Below are 18,936 nucleotides of genomic sequence, written 5' to 3' on the forward strand. Positions count from 1 at the left end.
TTTTAAGCTTAAGGTAGGGTTATGAAATTTATTGCGTTAATGGCGCGAATTAATATTTTTTACATTTATCACGTTACAATATTTAATGCAATTAACGCATACCCTGCACGACCCACTCAGGCTTTGTCGCGTTCAATCTATAATGGCACCGTTTTACCCATACAGTATATAGAGCTAAAAGGCAGCGTAAAATGAGTAGAGTAAATTTTGGCGGTCTTTGGAGCCTTTTCTAATTCCTCTCCCAACGATTACAATAATCGTGGGAAGCAATGCGGGGAAGAAAGGTAGTAGTTGATCTTTTTCTTAACACTCTATTTTATTTCCCAACGCAGAGAAGCTATATCAATTGGTACCACGACGCACAGTCATGGTTGCACTTCCCATCATGCATTTGGGCAGAAGTTAAATGGCTACAGTATCATTTACTGAAAGCTCAACAAATACACTAGCTGGCAATATTTAGTCACAATATACAAAGTCACATTTATCCTTTAAGAATTACAAGTCTTTCTATCCGTGGATCCCTCTCACAGAAAGCATATTTATAATGTAAATGCCATCTTGACGATTTATTGTCATAATAAACAAATGCAGTACTTATATACTGTATATTGAATGTATATATTTGTCCGAGTTGTATTCATTTTTTTCTTAATGCATTGCCAAAATGTATATGATCGGGAAAAATGATTGGGAATGATTGGAATTGAATCGGGAGCAAAAAAAAAGCAATCGGATTGGGAAATATCGGGATCGGCAGATACTCAAACTAAAACGATCGGGATCAGATCGGGAGCAAAAAAACATGATTGGAACAACCCTAGTATGGTCAATTCTATCCTTAAAACATGACAAAAGACAATCTGAATTACTTACATATCTGAACTCATTATACAATGCAAATAAGGTTGCCTGAAAGTTTGTGGGGACAATTTGAGGATCCTGAAAAGTTGGTAGTTTTATGTCCCTACCGTCCCTATGCAAACCTACGCCCTTAGTCACCCCTAAGTGCCATTAACGATGATAGTCTTCCCCAATGAACTGGAATGAGAAGACCCCCTCGAACTAATTCAAACGTCTATCCCCGTCATTGGTAGCCAACGAGGAAATGCAGCTCTGAAGTTCTTATGCAATAGTGAAGATAACAGGAACCGCCTCCTGCCATTTGCCAGAAATCATTTGCTGCCGTTTTCCAAAGCGCGTCCTCGCCATTTCTGAGGTGAACGTGAACGCGCGGCAGCTCAGCCACTGTACGACTGCTTTTCTGCCAGACATGGCGGCGGATCATAAACCGGACTGGCTCTCCTGTCTTCCCACTTCTTGGAGTTACGGTGTCACCCGGGATGGACGCATATTCTTCATCAAGTAAATATGACTGATTTCTAACCTACCTATGCTGGCGCATTCGCCCATTGTTTTTCCTTCTATTAACAGCGAAGAAGCCAAGAGTACAACCTGGTTGCAGCCTGTTGTCGGAGAGGCTGTCATAACAGGGCACAGAAAAACTCCAGGCAAGTATTTTTTGCGAATGAAATCGCGCGTCCGTCTTTTCTAAATCCACCTGGCCACTTTGCGACACAGTTTTTAAAAGTTCCGTCACGTAGGCGTCCGCTGATGTAGCAAATTCCACCGCAGTAGCATATTTTCCCTGCACATCTGTAACGCACGTCCTTCCCTGCCGTTCGGGGTTTTTTTTGTTGTTGACAGATTTACCAAGAGGATGGGAGGAAGGATTCACATTCGAGGGGGCTCGCTGCTTCATCAAGTGAGTTGGGAATCACTGGAATTGCATGCGGAATAGCTGCTGATGCGAGATGCGGGTATGTGTAGGGTACTCGATGCAGTAGCCATCTTCGGTACAAGTACATGGCCTGCTCTTTGTCTGCCCGTACCGAATCTGTCTGCAGTTGACTCCGAACATGGGCCTGCCTTTCGATTCCTCCACAAACGTTTTAAGGTTTACAGCTAATTGGTATTAGCCCAAAAAAACCAAAGCCCCGTTCTTTTCCAATGGGGAAAATACTGACATTTTCAAAATTCAAAATGCATCTTTTCCTACATTTTATATCCAATTCAAATGATTTACACGTGAAAAAAAAAATCAGGGATCTGAGGGGAACAAATTTTGTATTAAATTTTTGATCAAATTGTACGGTTCAACCAGTTTTCACATATATATCCGCATTTATTGACTACAAAATACCCCCAAATCAACAGGAACTGACCCTAAAATGCTCCCAAATCTACAGGTGACCTGATATCAACAGGAAGTGACCCGGAAAAGCCCCCAAATTAACAGGACGTGTATTAGGTTTTTACTAGGGTTGTTCCGATCATGTTTTTTTGCTCCCGATCCGATCCCGATTGTTTTAGTTTGAGTATCTGCCGATCCCAATATTTCCCGATCCGATTGCTTTTTTTCCCCTCCCGATTCAATTCCAATCATTCCCGATAATTTTTCCCGATCATATACATTTTGGAAATGCATTAAGAAAAAAATGAATAAAACTCAGACGAATATATGCATTCAACATACAGTACATAAGTACTGTATTTGTTTATTATGACAATAAATCCTCAAGATGGCATTTACATTATTAACATTCTTTCTGTGAAAGGGATCCACGGCTAGAAAGACTTGTAATTCTTAAAGGATAAATGTGACTTTGTATATTGTGCTAAATATTGGCATCTAGTGTATTTGTTGAGCTTTCAGTAAATGATACTGCAGCCATTCAACCCAAATGCATGATGGGAAGTGCAACCGTGACTGCGTAGGGGCACCAACTGATATATCTTCTCTGCATTGGGAAAGAACATAAGGTGTTAAGAAAATAATCAACTAATTTCTATCTTACATCAATCCCACGTTAATTTTAATTACTGAGAGAGGGAATGTATGGCTTTAGTCAAATAAGAAAAAGGCTCCACAGGCTATCAAAACTCTCTCTACTCATTATACGCTGCGTTTAGCTCTATACATTGGTAAAACGGCGCCTTTATAGATTGAACGTGACAATGGGTGAGTGGGGTGTGCAGCGCATGCGTTAATTATTTAACGTTATTCATTAAGAAAAACAATTACCGCCGTTAACGCAATAAATTTGATAGCCCTACTTTAAGCCAAAACTACTCTGGAGGAATGTAAGACATTTTGTCTGTAACGTTATATACAATTAGAAAACGATTTAAATTTTAAAAAAAATATATATATATATATATATATATATATATATAAAGGCATGTCCGATATTTTTTTGCAGATTCCGATACTTTGAAAATGACGTGATCGGACCCGATTTTTACCTAACACAGCAAAGCTAAGAAAATGCATTTTCTAGTTTCCACTGCCAATGGGGAATAAATGACCAATGTCAACAAGTTTTTTGTCAAAAACATACTGTTATTATAGAATTTGACAAAACACCGCTATTTATTTTCCAGTACACCCATTCATTTCCAACAATTAAAAAAATTTGAACAAATATCGAAAAAGAAGTGACCTTAAAGAGCCATGCATACATTCTACAGGAAGTGACCCAGAAATGCCGTAAAATCAACAGGAAATTATCAAAAATGTATAGGAAGTGAATTGGAATGACCCAGAATCAACAAGAAACGACCCAATATTTACAGGAAGTGACCCAGTAATGCCCCAAAACAACAAAGTGAGCAAGGAACAGGAAGTGACCTGTTAATACCATAAATTTTTATTTATTTTTATGAACAAACAACAACAAACATTACACCATAAGTGGCATGGTACAATGTCAAACAACTTTAAAAGTAACAGACAAGCCTAGACCTGGAGTGCCTCAACATATATAGGAAGTGACCCGAAATGCCCTAAAACGTCCAAGAAGTGACCCAAAATGTATGGGAAGTGAGCCAAAATGTCCCACAATCAATAGTAAGTAAGCAATGAACAGGAAGTGACCCGGAAATTCTGTAAAATCAACAGGGAAAACAACAAAGTGCCAACAAAATACGTGGAAAAAGCAACAACAACAACAACAAAAACGGTAATAAAAGGCAAAAATAGTTGGCAAAGCCGATTAAAAAACTGCTGAAAGATTGGCAAAACCTAAATAAACTGCAAAAAAAAAAACCTACGTCTAAAACCATAACTAGACCTGTTCCTGCAATGCATGTTTTGGCCAGTAGATAGCGCCCAACTTGCGCTGACATGCTACATATGCAAATCACACAGCACAAGCTTATACGATTAAAGTTTCACTAGTGGCTAGCCACAATGCTACTATAACCTCCACTTGACACGTCACTAAAAAAGCATTTAGCTACCTGTTTACGTCAACCTTTTAAAGTTCAGTACGGTACCTTTTCGCTAGCAACGCAAACAGGCTGAATTATTAGAATGAAGCGCAGTTTAGAACAAAAATGAAGTTTTCTCGTCTTGTCAGTCGTAAACTATCAAACGTCTTTTTGTGTTTTAGCTATCCAAAACGCGTTTAGATCTCTGTGTACGGAAGTCCAGGTGCTCCTAATGAGATCCAAGCTAGCTAAAATCCTCTGTATGTGGAATTTACACTATATCGACAGAAGCTACACACAAAGAATGAATGAAAACAGAAGACTGCTTTACTGAAGAGCAGATTTTAGATAATTGCTGTTTTTCCCATAGTTTTGGAAAGCCTGTTAGCCTCCCATTAGCTGACTTCCTGCACTGTTAGTTCGACTCATGTTTGTCAAATGCCTGTGACTCAGAGCTAAACAGGCTCTACTTGTTGGTGCGCCGTGTTTGCGCAAGTATGTTAGTCTATTCTCTAGGCTTATTAGAGCGTCTTATGTGCGTTCACATATATATTTATTAGACATTTTCGATGATCGTTGCTAATGGGTCTGTTAGCTTGCTTTTTGGGCCAGTTTTCCTGCAATGTGGTCTGAGGCCATTTTGCAAACAGCAGCTGACACATAGGGGTTAGCTAATACCACTACTCTAAAAATAGCACAGAACTACTGCCCATTGATATGTATGAATATACAGTATGAATGATAAATAACTAAATACTACAAATAACGGTAAATATTAATATTTTTTAGTTCAGATTTTAGTCTGTGGTCCGCTTATATAATATTAATGTGTTCTCATGTAAAGTCTTGAAATAGTTAGCTTTTATCATCTGATATTGGTAATAAAAGCTGTGCTAGCTTAGTTTTAGCATGCCAGCTAAGACACGGCATCCTTTATATACATATATTGGAATATATATTCGTAAATACATAATTGTTTAAACACACTACCTGAAAAAAATCTGACAACACATGAATGCAACGACTGTATATGCCGGAGATTTACAAACTCTGTTGATTTTAGAAACTTTGCACGTCACATATGTGTCCAATCCATTCACAAACCGGTAGGTTTCATTGTTAGCTGCTAACAGAAAGATAAACGCTAAAGATCGTCGCATGACGGTAGCTGCTAATGTTCGCCAGATATATTACAACTAATCTGGGATTAAGTTGATTGTGCTTTTTCGGTAATAAAAGATGTGCAATTTTAGTTTTAGCAAGACTGCTAAGAAACAGCATGCTTTATATACATATGTAAAATATACATTTGTAAATACATACATACACATATATATATACACAGTGGGGAGAACAAGTATTTGATACACTACCAATGGGTTTTCCCATTGGCAGTGTTTGTTCTCCCCACTGTATATATATGTATATGTGTATATGTATATATGTGTATATATATATATATATATGTATGTACATACATTGTTAAAACACACGACCTGGAAAAGGTTAATGCCAAATTTAATCCGTTGGAGAAAAAAACACAACAAATGTATGCAACAGATATATGATAAAGAGATGAACAAACTCTGAATTTGTTGATTATAGCAGTTTTGCACGTCCCGAATGTGTCCAATCAATTCACAAACCAGTAGATAGCATTGTTAGCCGCTAACATTAAACACCATCGTTTAGCCAGTTAGATTTAAGATCATTCTGGGATTAAGTTGACTGCGCGATTTAAGCATTTATCATTTTTAGTTTAATAATTCAGTAATTATTAGCATTAGCTTGTGTAGGGATGAACCGAGGGATATGAGGCTGTGGTGGTAAAAAGCTAAAAGAGTAGCACCAGGCGCTAAGTTGCAAACTAGTGAGTCAAATGGACAAGTTTAGGATTGTCTAGCCTTGGGGTAAGATTGAACTCAATTATATTCTTTTCAGCAGACACAATAACAACAGTCTTGTTCATTCATGTCGATTGTATTCATGATGTAACACAACTGCAGGGCAACTTAAAAAAACAATTCATCTCCTATGCTAACTTTTTTTTTTGAATGAGCAAGTTGCAGGAAACTGATATTGAGTGTTATGACAACTCTTCAATATTATTGTGTACCAGTGAGTTCACACTTCTACAGTATACAACTGTTATAACTTTGTAGGTCAAAAGAGTACTAGGTGAAGCTTCAATACTTTTGAACTGAACAAAACACGTATTTCCTGTTCGATTTAGTCTCCAGACTGTTTACAGAACAAACACGTTTGACTTGAACGAAACCTGTTTATTACATAATTGCTATAAAACAGTGGGACAAAGCTTACTATGATGAGTAATATTGGTCAATAAGGTTTCTGTATTGTTTTGTAGCGTGTTAGCTAAAATCGCAGCAGTTTTTCCCCCCAGTGTTTGTGATGTTTTCTGTCATACTATCAAGGATATACATCAAATATTACACAAAAAAGAAATATAACGAAACAAAATTACAATGATAAATTAATTTTGGGTCACTTCCTTGTTAATTTAAGGGAACTTACAGGTCACTTCCTGTACATTTTTTATCATTTCCTGTTGATTTAAAGGCATATCCAGGTCACTTCCTGTTCATTGCTAACGTCCTGTTGATTTTGGCGTATCTGGGTCACTTCCTGTACATTTGGGGTTAGTTCTTGTTCATTTTGGGTCAATTTCTGTACATTTTGGATCATTTCCTATTGACTTTTCAGCAAGTTTGGGCTAATTCATGTTCATTGGTCACTCCCTGTTGATTTTGGCATTAATATGGGTCACTTCCTGTATATTTTTGGTCAATTCCTGTTGATTTTGGGTCTCTTCCTGTATATTTTCCCTGTTGGTTTTATGGCATATATGGGTGATTTCCTTTTCATTGGTCACTTTGTTGATTTTGTGGCATTTCTAGGTCTCTTCCTATACATTTTGGGGCATTCCGGGATCATTATCTGTACGTTTTAGATAATTTCCTGTACTTTTTTAGGCAATTCTGGGTTACTTTGGTTGATTGATTGGTCACTTCCTGATGATTTTGAAGTTATTACGGGTCATAAGCCTCACAGTTATCTGGTGAAGGAGTTAGAACCAAGATTTTCAGTTCATTAAGTAGCATGTTTAAAACTTGAGTTCACCCGTGTTCTCAGCTTGTCTGAAGTCGCTCTTGTGAATAAAAATGCAAAACTGCACTTCTAAATGAAAATCATAATCCTATAGCACGATACTTCATCACTGCTGACAATGTTCAACGTCATGTCCTGCTTTCAACACAGTCATTTCTTGTCTGTTTGTATCTCGACTAGCAAAGCTGGACCTCAAGCAGTATGAGTACAGCATGTTTGCTCTGTTTAGATTGAGAAAGGAAATCATTTAGGAGTTGTGCTCCACCTAACCCATGACCCATTTAAGAAGGATTTGTGTCGTAAAACTTTGTATCGTACACACCCACCCATAAGGGATTTTGATGTCATCATGACTGTTGTCATTATACTAAAATCTTTACAGGATATCAATACTTCAGATTTTTCTCTCAATTCATACCATGGACACTTAATAATCAAAAAAGCAGATTCAACTCATTTTTAGGTTGACAACATCTCTAAACTAGCCACGCCTCCAAAAGGGATTATTACAGTTCTCCTACTCGATGATTTATGCTTCCATCTGCATCATTCTAAACCCAACATAAGCTTCCTATTGATCCCAGGAAAAAATCCTATTCATCAAGTCCATTTGTCTTTTTTGGCGATGTTCTAAATACACAATTCCGCTCGGATTTGTAGGCTTTTAACTGGACTATTCCAAACAAATGCTCCATTGGCTGCTCGACCGGATCAAGAGAATCTCCTGAACTTGGCAGAGAAGGGCTGGACTAGATCCCCTTGATCATTGGAATCCTAGTAGGAGATGATCTTTTTGTTCAGTAGAAAGAAGTAATGGCGGACAAGGTTGTTGATTGAAAAACAAAAGAGAAAAAAACAGATTATGATGGTGTGAGGACAAAAAGACTAGCACTCTGGCTCAGTGGTAAAAATGGAATCTTCTACTGTCAGCTTAGTGTCATGCTCCTATCTAGAGCTCCTCATCTCACTATTCTGCGTTTTCTTTCTTTGAGACGACTGAAGACTGGACTGATGCCTGGCTTTACAAATACTGATGATTACTTGATGGAATAGAAGTATCTCGGTAACATGGGTGGCTGAGGGGAATATAGTTATAAATATCCTACCTTCCTTTCTTCAACCAACTTACCGACTACCTATCTACGTGCTTACCTTCATTCCATCTACCGTATTTTTAGGACTAGAAGTCAGTTTTTTTCATAGTTTGGCTGGGGGTGCGACATAACTCTGGAGCGACTTAATGTGTGAAATTATTAACATTATTATATCATTTCACATGTTATTTTGGCGTTTTGGAGTGACACTGATGGTTTGGTAAACTTAGCATGTTCTTTATGCTATAGTTACCTGAATAACTTAATAGCTATGTTACGTTAACATACCGGCCATGTTCGCATTTCATTGTTTATGCATCATGTAACATGATCATACTGTACACTTATTCAGCATATTCTCTTTTGTATTTTTATTTTAAAATTGCCTTTCAATATTACATATCTGTTCTATGTGTTGGATTTTATCAAGTAAATTTCCCCTAAAAATGCGACTTATACTCAGGTGCGACTTATATGTTGTTTTTTCCTCTTTATTGGGCATTTTTGGGCTGGTGCCACTTATACTCAGGTGCGACTTATAGTCCGAAAAATACGGTACCTACCTACCTCAGTTCCATCGTACTACCTCCCTTTTTACCTCCCTTCCTTTCACCTCCCTCCTTAACGAACAGTTTTTTGTGTGCGTGTAGAATTGTGACTAAACTATTAAGCAGCACGAGTAAGCTTCAAGCCAGAAAAGACTGCTGCCTTGTCAAAGTTCTCATGTCCAGCATTGGCGTCACGCCAGCTCGAAAGAATCACCAGCAGCCATGCGCAGGCCTCAGTATCATTCTTGCTTTTGTTACGCCATTCTTACTCATTTCATTCTGCAAGTTGTTTTTCTTGCGTTGCCTTTGGCTCGTGAGGACTGTTCAATCATTGGCTACCATGGACGGTGAAAGACGTCCAATCCAAACTGACCAACTCCAACTGTTCTTTTTGCTATTTATCTGCTGGTGTGTTGTGTTTATCCCCTTGTGTAAGCACCAAAATGACGCAACCTAGGCTCATTCTTTCTGCTAAGACGAGGCACAAAGTCGATTTCTCTTCCCATGGGTCAGTGTGGCTGTGGAGAGCATGCAAGGACAAAAACAAAGACAAGGACAGTCTTAATCTGTTTTCTGTATTAACATTGATTCAGTAGAGACGTGCGAAATATTGCAAGCCTGCCTTTCTTTGTTGATGATAGAGGTACTGATAATCATCTTGTATCACGATATAACAGATGATAGATGATGTACTTGAGGTTGTAAGCTTCAGTTTTTTGGACTCTAGCTGCGATGGAAATGTCAGATTACGCGATAATGTTCAGCTAATTAGTTTCACTACACTTTCTAGGATAAGCGATGCTATTTGCTGACTGAGTATCAGGTTTTCTACAATTCTGGGTCATTTCCTGTTGATTCTAAACACTTGACGGTTGCAAGAGAGAGTCGTCTTGGGCCAACGGCTGCAGGACTGCTAGCCCCGTTCTGCTAAACGCCATCCTTAAATGGTCATGCAGTTTCAACGTTTCAGTGTCATGGACACCATCCCCCCAACTGAGTGGAATTTAGCTTGCGCTTCACACAACACTGAGAACTAAAAGTGTTCAGACAACATCTTGCTTTGGCAATGTTTGGAGAGTCATTTTTGCAGGAAAAACGGTCCATTTTTTTGGACTTTGGACATAAACATTTTATTTTGGCAAAAAAAATTGGCATGAAAATGACTTGAAGCTGTTTTCAATTGTCTTGTATGCATTACTCACGTACGGTTTGCAGGGGAGCCATTGAGTGGCATTTTAGCAATGTAGCAAGTCAGTGCAAATTGGGCGCCGTCTGTTGGCCAAAGTGTGTTTTGCAGGAAAGGCGACACGTAAAATGCGGAAAGTCTTGGCGATATATAATCAAATGACGTACAGTCCCGCTTCCTATTGAATGAATATGCCTTGGCGGAACGTGGGTGTGCGAGTATGCTCGTTTGTGTGTCTGCAGATGGGTAACCATGACAACTGCAGCCTGAAGCAGGAAAATAGTGGCAGCCTATAATAGATGCAGAGATTACACATCTACTTCATCGCGTATTTTGCCATTCATTCTACTAATTATGATGGTTGATATCATGTTTTTTTTTTTTTTTGGTAGCACATGGCGATGAGTGTTATATATCTTGTCCATGATTTGAATTCTTTTGAGAGTCATTTTCATGAGCATTTAAATATCAAACGTATAATCGTCCACGCGTTGGCATCCTAGCTTTTACCTTGTACGTGCTCATTGCTAGCAATAGCACCGTCCTCATCATGTATTACGAACCTGGCTAGCAGCGTGCTAACATAGCATCTTTGTCGTAGCAAACAGTACTGGTAAGCTTTGTAACTCGATAGCATGAAGCCCGTTAATGCTGGATAGACATAAACAAAGGCTAATGCTAAAATGAAGAGAGAAATTTTAGAAAGGAACATGCCTCCTCTTTCTAATGTGTCTGCGCGAAATTGCTGCTGTCAGACATGCTGTTGCCAAGCAACACAAGAATTCCAGAATGTGGTATTGTTTGTGTTTTGGAGATGGAGCGAATACATTGAGCTGTATAAAATAAATAGTAATTTTCAATGTAGCTATATATGCTACATATGCATTACAGCTACACCTAGGACTATTAGTAGAATGCTAGCACTAAGTCACTTCATGTACATTTTGGATCATTTCCTGTTGATTTTAAGGCATTTCCGGGTCACTTCCTGTTGATTTTGAGTCCCTTTCTGTTAGTTTTGGGGCTTTTCCGGGTCGCATTTTGTTGATTTTGTATTAGTGTCTCATGATTGTGAGCCATTTCCGGGTCACTTCCCGTTTGTTGGTCACTTACTGTATATTTAGGTGCATTTCCGTGTCACTTCCTGTTGATCTGGGATTATTATCTGTTGATTTAGGTGCATTTACGAGTCAGTTTTTGTTGCTTTTGGTGTCACCTCCTGGTTATTGGTCAATTCCTGTTGATTTTGAAGCATTTCCGGGTTACTTCCTGTTGACTTTGAGTCACTTTGTATTGATTTTGGAGCATTTCCGGGTCACTTTTTGTTGAATTTGGGTTAATTTATGAGGATTTTAGGGCATTCTGGGTCAATTCTGTCCATTTTGTGTCGATTTGAGGATGTACAGCAATACTCGGCAATAACACAGGAGAGAGAAAGGCAGAGAGTGCTGTTGAGCAGCGGCTGCTGTTTCTTAGAGGAGAGCCCGTGAACAAGGGAGCCATTCGCCTGGCTTTGTTGGCCCTAGTGAGGCGTTATTTTGCAGTATTATGTGTGTCTGCGCTGATCCATCGATTGTGTGAGATAATCCATGTGGCTTGTGAAAAGACGCTGGTTCATCATGTCACCGAGGTGGTTAATATTTTCGCTGGTTCATTCAGAGCGGCTGTTTCCACACCACAGCTGTTAGCGCCAGATGCGTCGGTAACTGAGATAATGCGGCATGGTGAGATGGAATGTCATTTAGTCTTTTTGTCAGACATTTTCAAAACATCAACCCTATCCTGCCTGAGGTAAAATGCAACTGATTATGTTCAATGAGTACATAATATGTTCAAATAGAAATTGTAATTGCGTGGAATGCTTTGCTGTGTTGGTGAACGCCGCAGGTCACTTCGTGTTGATTTTAGGATATTTTCAGGTGACTTCCTGTTCCTTTTGGGGGCATTTACGTGTTACTTCCTGTTCATTTTTGGTCACTTCCTGTTGATCTTGGGGCATTTCCAGTCCACTTCCTGTGATTTTAGGGAATTCCTGGTTTAAATGACATATTTCAATCAATGAAAAACAAACACAAAATGGAGATTTTTCAAGGTCCAACTTTAAAATGATCCATCGAAACCCCTTAAATGTATTCATGGCCAACTCATCGGAAAAAATGAATATCGTGTCATGAAATCAGTGATTTACAATAATGCTCTAGGCATGTACAGTGCCCTCCATAATTATTGGCACCCCTGGTTAAGATGTGTTTTTTAGCTTCTAATAATTTTTTTCAAATTCAAATAATATGGGACCTTAATGGAAAAAAAGAGAAAAATCCAACCTTTAATACAAGTGCATTTATTCAGTGGGGAAAAAAGCCCACATAAAGAAATAATTATTTGACATCAAATAATGTGTGTCATAATTATTAGCACCCCTGGTGTTAATACTTTGTACAACCCCCTTTTGCCAACAAAACAAGGTCTGGGGACTGAGATGGCCATGGGAGGAGCTTGATTTTGTGTCTGGTGAACCATTTCTGTGTAGATTTGGCCATATGTTTAGGGTCATTGTCTTGCTGAAAGACCCAGTGACGACCAATCTTCAGCTTTCGGGCAGAGGGCAACAGATTTTGATTTAAAATGTCCTGGTATTTCAAAGCATTCATGATGCCATGCACCCTAACAAGGTTCCCAGGGCCTTTGGAAGCGAAACAGCCCCACAGCATCACTGACCCACCCCCATACTTCACAGTGGGTATGAGGTGCTTTTCAGCATGCGCATCTTATGTGGCACGCCAGACACATTTAGAGCAGGGGTCCCCAACCTATTCCATAAAGGCCGCTGTGGGTGCAGGATTTTGTTCCAACCAAACAAGATGACACCTTTTCACCATTCTGGTGTTTTAGAAGTGCAATCAGTTGACTCCAGTCAGGTGCTGCTTGTTTTAGCAGAAACCTCATTGGTTCAACGGTCTGTGTTGGATCAGTTGGAACAAAAACCAGGGCCCACAGCGGGCCTTGAGGACCGGGTTGGAGACCCCTGATTTAGAGTGTTAGTTGCCAAAAAGCTCAATCTTGGTCTCATCTGACCAAAGCACACGGTCCCAGGCTTCAAGTGGGACCGTGTGCTTTGGATTTTTTTTTTTTTTTTTCCATTAAGGTCCCATATTATTTGAATAAAAAAAAATATTAGAAGCTAAAAAACACATCTTAACCAGGGGTGCCAATAATTATGGAGGGCACTGTATTTCTTACTGAAAACTATATAATATATATCATCAGGAAAAAATGAATACCGTGTCATGAAATTGGTGATTTACAATAATGCCCTAGGCATGTATTTCTTACTGAAAACTATATTATAATATATAGACGCAAGAAAATGTTTCTATTGTTATACGCTATGTTGTCAGTGTTGTTTCTTACACCTGTTGAATTTTTGTAATTTGTCTTTCAATATTTTTCCAAATTTTTTCCGCAGTCACAATGAGCGAAAAGTGACGTGTAAGCACCCTGTTTCAGGAGCGCCCTCCCAGGATAACTGCATCTTCGTTGTGAATGAACCGTAAGTTTGTTTTTATTAAAAACAGACTGATGAACACACTACAAAAACAATATATTTCATTTTTGGGCATTTGTAGATCACTTCCTGTTGATTTGGGTCACTTCGTATTGCTTTTGGGGCATTTCCAGGTCACCTCCTGTGCATTTTGGGCCACTTCCTGTTATTCATTGTTATGATTTTTTTTGTGTTCATAATTTTGCTTTCTTATTATTTTGTCATCTTGTCCTGTTCTTTAGCGCGAAATATGGAACGCTTGTCCATCCCGACAAGCCCGTAGAGACTGACGCCAGGTAATAAACCTCAGAGGTTTGACGTTAGCTTTTACAGCTAACTTGGCTAACATTTTAAAATACCTGATAGTTGAAAAAAAAAATTAGGAATACAAAACTGAACAATAATATAATTTTATGAGAATATAACTTTTTACTTATCAACGTTATTTCAAAGTTGAAGGACATTTTAGGTTCTACCTTTCAAATTAAAAATACCATATAATCTGCATACAAAAGACTAAAACATTCATTTTTTTGAATGAATGTGCTATAATTTAATGTAGTCGTAAGTTAATGTAGACACTAAAACGCAGAATATTAATGTTTAAACCTCTTTTGTTCAGCAGTAACAGTGAGCTAAGCAGCTAGCTACTCCTGAGAAAAAGCTAACATTAGCATGGATTTGCAAGCTTATTACTGTGATTAAAGCAAACTATCCATCTCTTAATTTGTGGCAGGACAGCTCCAAAAAGCGAGCAGGAAAACAGCACGGATAAGAAGGAACGTCCCTTGAGCACCATGAGCGAAGCGTCCAACTATACAGGCGGCTCAGACAACAGCAATTTTACCGGAAGCCCTGCTACTACTGTGACGCTCTCCTCATCATTCACGCGGGTTTGAAATGTTTTTTATTTGTCTGAATGTGCTTTTTGTATGCCTCGTACTGGCTACATGACAGCATTTCTTTTGTATTTTAATAGCCGTCAAGGTCTTCCAAAAAAGTGCATAATTTTGGCAAACGGTCCAACTCCATAAAGCGGAACATCAACGCGCCAGTGGTCAAAAGCAACTGGCTTTACAAACAAGTAAGAAATGCAAGTTAACATTGCATTTATAGTTATGTCAATGCAGGTCACTTCATGTTGACTTTGGGGTATTTACTGTCAATTTTGTTGATATTAAGTCACGTCCTTGTAGTTTTGTGGGCATTTACGGGTCACTTTCGGTGGATTTTGGTTCATTTCCTGTTCCTGTTGGGGGAGTTTTGGGTCAGTTCCTGATGAAATGGGGCATAGACTTCATAACTTATTGACATGACACGGGAAACGGGGCCAATTCGTAAGGGGCCTATTTTCAAAACCTTCAAATTCAAATATTTTCAAAACCAAAGCTAGTGACCTAAAACCAAAACAGGCACCTACCTTAGTCATATATGAGTCTCCATGAGCAGCGGCGTCAAAAAATTCAAAGTCGTTCCCTTATAAAATCCCGATTAATTATTTTTTTTATATAAGTATAACAATTTAAAATGACTATACATGTCTCAGATTTTACACTAGATGCACAAAAATCACCAAATGCAGAGATAATCACCTATATTTTCAGGATCAATAGCAATATTTAACGTATGTTTTTGACCAAAATAGCAACTTAAATTTTTTTATTTACTGCAAGTTTTCAACAGCTAATAAATCACTCAATTTAATATCAGAAAATTAATACTAGAGGAAAACATGCAGAATCAATTATAAATAATATTTAAATAGATTATTAATAAATTCTGTATACAGTCACAACTTATTATAGAATAGAATATCCTTTTATAATCATTATACACCATATACTGTTAGCGAACGAGGCTAGTGGCCTCCTGACGAAAACAGAGCTTTTCTGGCGAAAATTCTTGTTAATAAATGCTTAAATCCCCGAATTCTTCATAGATATGGACGTAAAACAGTCTCGATTCTTGGTTAAAAGCAAAGAAACCATACAGTTAGCGTTTATTTTACATATATTGTGGAAGTACAATGCTACTCTCTTAGTGTATGAGGCTAGCGGCCGCCTGGCGTAACCAGTTAGTTTTTGGCGAAAATTTTTGTGAATAAATGTTAAAATCCCCTAATTCTTCATCGATATGGGACGTAAAACAGTCTTGATTCTTGGTTAAAAGCAAAGAAACCATGCAGTTAGCGTTTATTTTACGTATATTGTGGAAGTACAATGCTACTCTTTTAGTGTATGAGGCTAGCGGCCGCCTGGCGTAACCAGTTTTTTGGCGAAAATTTTTGTGAATAAATGTTAAAATCCCCTAATTCTTCATTGATATGGGACGTAAAACAGTCTCGATTCTTGGTTAAAAGGAAATAAACCGTGCAGTTAGCGTTTATTTTATGTATATTGTCGAAGTACAATGCTACTCTGTTAGTGAATGAGGCAAGCGGCCGCCTGGCATAAACAGAGCTTTTCTGGCGAAAATTCTTGTGTGTAAATGCTTAAATCCCTGAATTCTTTATAGATATGGACGTAAAACGGTCTCGATTCCTGGTTAAAAGCAAAAAAAAAAAAAAAAAAAAAAAGTGCAGGTAGCATTTATTTTGCGTAAATATTGCCAACTGTGAGGCTAGTCAGTTATGAAAATTAGCCGCCTCCATGTGTAAACAAAGAAGAAAATTCCGCATGCGTGGTACGAAAAATATAATATTTACCTTGAATCCTCGAACAAATCACTCCTGAGACAATCCTTCCTGTTTGGATGCGGCACAGCTTTGCTTTTGTAATTCTTCAAAAATCCAAGCTTAAATCCGACATGAGTGTGTGCCGTCTTCCGCTATTACGAAATGAAGCTCAGCCCCCTCAGATAAGGCGTTACGCAGAGAATGACCAAATGTCACGTCAATAGGTAATGAAATCCATGAATTGGGTTCATTTTTTGGATATTTTCTTTTATTATTTGTACAGTAACACATTTGATTTCTGACTCTAAGGACAGTACCGGCATGAAGCTATGGAAGAAGAGGTGGTTTGTTCTGTCGGACATGTGCCTTTTCTACTACCGAGGTAAGAATATGACTATTAAACTGAATGATGGAGTTCACTGCCATTCTGTAATATCTATTCCAATATATTTTAGATGAAAAAGAAGACAGCATTCTGGGTAGTATCCTGCTCCCAAGCTTTCATATCTCCATGTTGTCAGTGGATGACCATATTAGCAGAAAATATGCGTTCAAGGTGACTTTTAGGTTCAACCTGTAGGGTTGTCATATTTCATTTCTGAGTTGTTGTTTTTTTTCTTTGTTCTCTTTCCGATAGGCCACTCACCCCAATATGAGGACGTACTATTTCTGCACAGATACAGCCAAAGAGATGGAGTCCTGGATGAAAGTGATGACGGATGCCGCTCTCGTCCACGTCAAAAACTCCACGTTAACGACGGGGAAATGCCCACATATTGACACGTTAGTGCTTATCATTTCATATTGTTATCACAATGGAACTGAAATTGTTCATGTGCTTTTACATACCTTATAAAGGTATTTTCTTGGGACTGGAAGTAGTGGTAGTATATATAATTAATGGTAGATGGTGCAAAAGGTAACTTTCATTTACCGTATTTTTCAGACTATAAGTCGCAGTTTTTTTTTCATAGTTTGGCTGTTAGTTAGTTTGACTTATGTGTGAAATTATTAACACATTATTATATCATTTCACATATTATTTCAGTGTTTTGGAGTGACACTGATGGTTTGGTAAACTTGTTAGCCTGTTCTTTAGGCTATCTGAATAACTCTTAATAGCTATGTTACGTTAACATAGCGGCCATGTTCGCATTTCGTTGTTCATGCATCATGTAACATTATCATACTGTACACTTATTCAATATGTTGTTCTCTATTGTATTTTTATTTTAAATTGCCTTTCAAGATGACATATCTGTTCTATGATTTGGATTTTATCAAGTAAATTTCCCCCAAAAATGCGACTTATACTCCGGTGCGACTTATATATGTTTTTTTCCTCTTCGTTCGGCATTTTATGGCTGCTGCGATTTACTCAGGTGCGACTTATAGTCCGAAAAATACGGTACTCCTAATGATTTCCAATCCAGACCTGCAAAAAACTATATCCACAAATTAGGGCTGTCAAAATTATTGCGTTAACGGGCGGTAATTAATTTTTAAAATTAATCACGTTAAAATATTTGACGCAATTAATGCACATGCTCTGCTCAAACCGATTAAAATGACAGCACAGTGCAATGTCCACTTGTTACTTGTGTTTTTTGGAGTTTTGTCACCCTCTGCTGGTGCTTGGGTGCGACTGATTTTATGGGCTTCAGCACCCATGAGCATTGTGTAATTATTGACATCAACAATGGCGGGCTACTAGTTTATTTTTTGATTGGAAAATTTTACAAATTTTATTAAAACGAAAACATTAAATGGGGTTTTAATTAAAAATTTCTATAACTTGTACTAACATTTATCTTTTAAGAACTACAAGTCTTTCTGTCCATGGATCGCTTTAACAGAATGGTTATAATGTTAATGCTATCATGTTGATTTATTGTTATAATAAACAAATACAGTACTTAAGTACCGTATGTTGAATGTATATATCGTGTCTTATCTTTCCATTCCAACAATAATTTACAGAAAAATATGGCATATTTTATAGATGGTTTGAATTGCGATTAATTACGATTAATTAATTTTTGAGCTGTAATTAACTCGATTAAAAAATTTTAATCGTTTGACAGCCCTATTACAAATGCCTCCAAATGAACAGGAAATTACCCCAAAATTAACAGAAAGTGGCTGGTATCATACAGGAAGTAACCCTAAAATTCCCCCGACTTTTTTTTTTTTTTTTCCCTCTGCATTTTTCGTTTTGTGTGTGTTTTTTTTTTTTAAATCATTTAATAATTAATTTTTTGGTGTTGTTTTTACTGTTTTTGTTGTGTTGTTTTTTTGCAGATTTTTCCTTCAGTTTTCAAAATATTTTTTTCTGGTTTTCTGGTTTTTCAGTTCTTTTCTTGTTTTGTTTCTTTCAGTTCTCGCAAAGTATGTTTTCTGCAGTTTTCAGTTTTGCCGTTTTTTTTTAATGTGCTTTTTGTGGTTTTCGCCGTTTGTTCTGTTGCAGTTTTTTGCTGCTATTCGTTTTT

At 37.8% G+C, this 18,936-nt stretch overlaps 1 protein-coding gene across 8 annotated transcripts in view; it reads left to right on the forward strand.

Annotated features, from left to right (window-relative positions):
• Window positions 1-553: 553 nt before the first annotated feature.
• Window positions 554-18,936, forward strand: part of LOC130928449 (pleckstrin homology domain-containing family A member 5-like) — a 38,800-nt gene continuing 20,417 nt past the window's right edge. For 2 of the 8 annotated variants that reach the window (XM_057855052.1, XM_057855055.1), the window contains exons 1-10: window positions 558-1,365; window positions 1,435-1,511; window positions 1,708-1,765; window positions 13,696-13,779; window positions 14,016-14,069; window positions 14,510-14,666; window positions 14,753-14,857; window positions 16,757-16,829; window positions 16,903-17,003; window positions 17,085-17,230. In XM_057855052.1, coding sequence (XP_057711035.1) covers window positions 1,274-1,365; window positions 1,435-1,511; window positions 1,708-1,765; window positions 13,696-13,779; window positions 14,016-14,069; window positions 14,510-14,666; window positions 14,753-14,857; window positions 16,757-16,829; window positions 16,903-17,003; window positions 17,085-17,230 — 947 coding nt within the window. In that variant the 5' untranslated portion in view covers window positions 558-1,273. Of the gene's footprint in view, window positions 1,366-1,434; window positions 1,512-1,707; window positions 1,766-13,695; window positions 13,780-14,015; window positions 14,070-14,509; window positions 14,667-14,752; window positions 14,858-16,756; window positions 16,830-16,902; window positions 17,004-17,084; window positions 17,231-18,936 lie in introns of those variants that run through there. The other 6 variants (XM_057855053.1, XM_057855056.1, XM_057855057.1 and 3 more) reach the window with 6 other exon arrangements.

The sequence above is a fragment of the Corythoichthys intestinalis genome, chromosome 13 (assembly GCF_030265065.1).
Source record: "Corythoichthys intestinalis isolate RoL2023-P3 chromosome 13, ASM3026506v1, whole genome shotgun sequence".
Lineage (NCBI taxonomy): Eukaryota > Metazoa > Chordata > Actinopteri > Syngnathiformes > Syngnathidae > Corythoichthys > Corythoichthys intestinalis.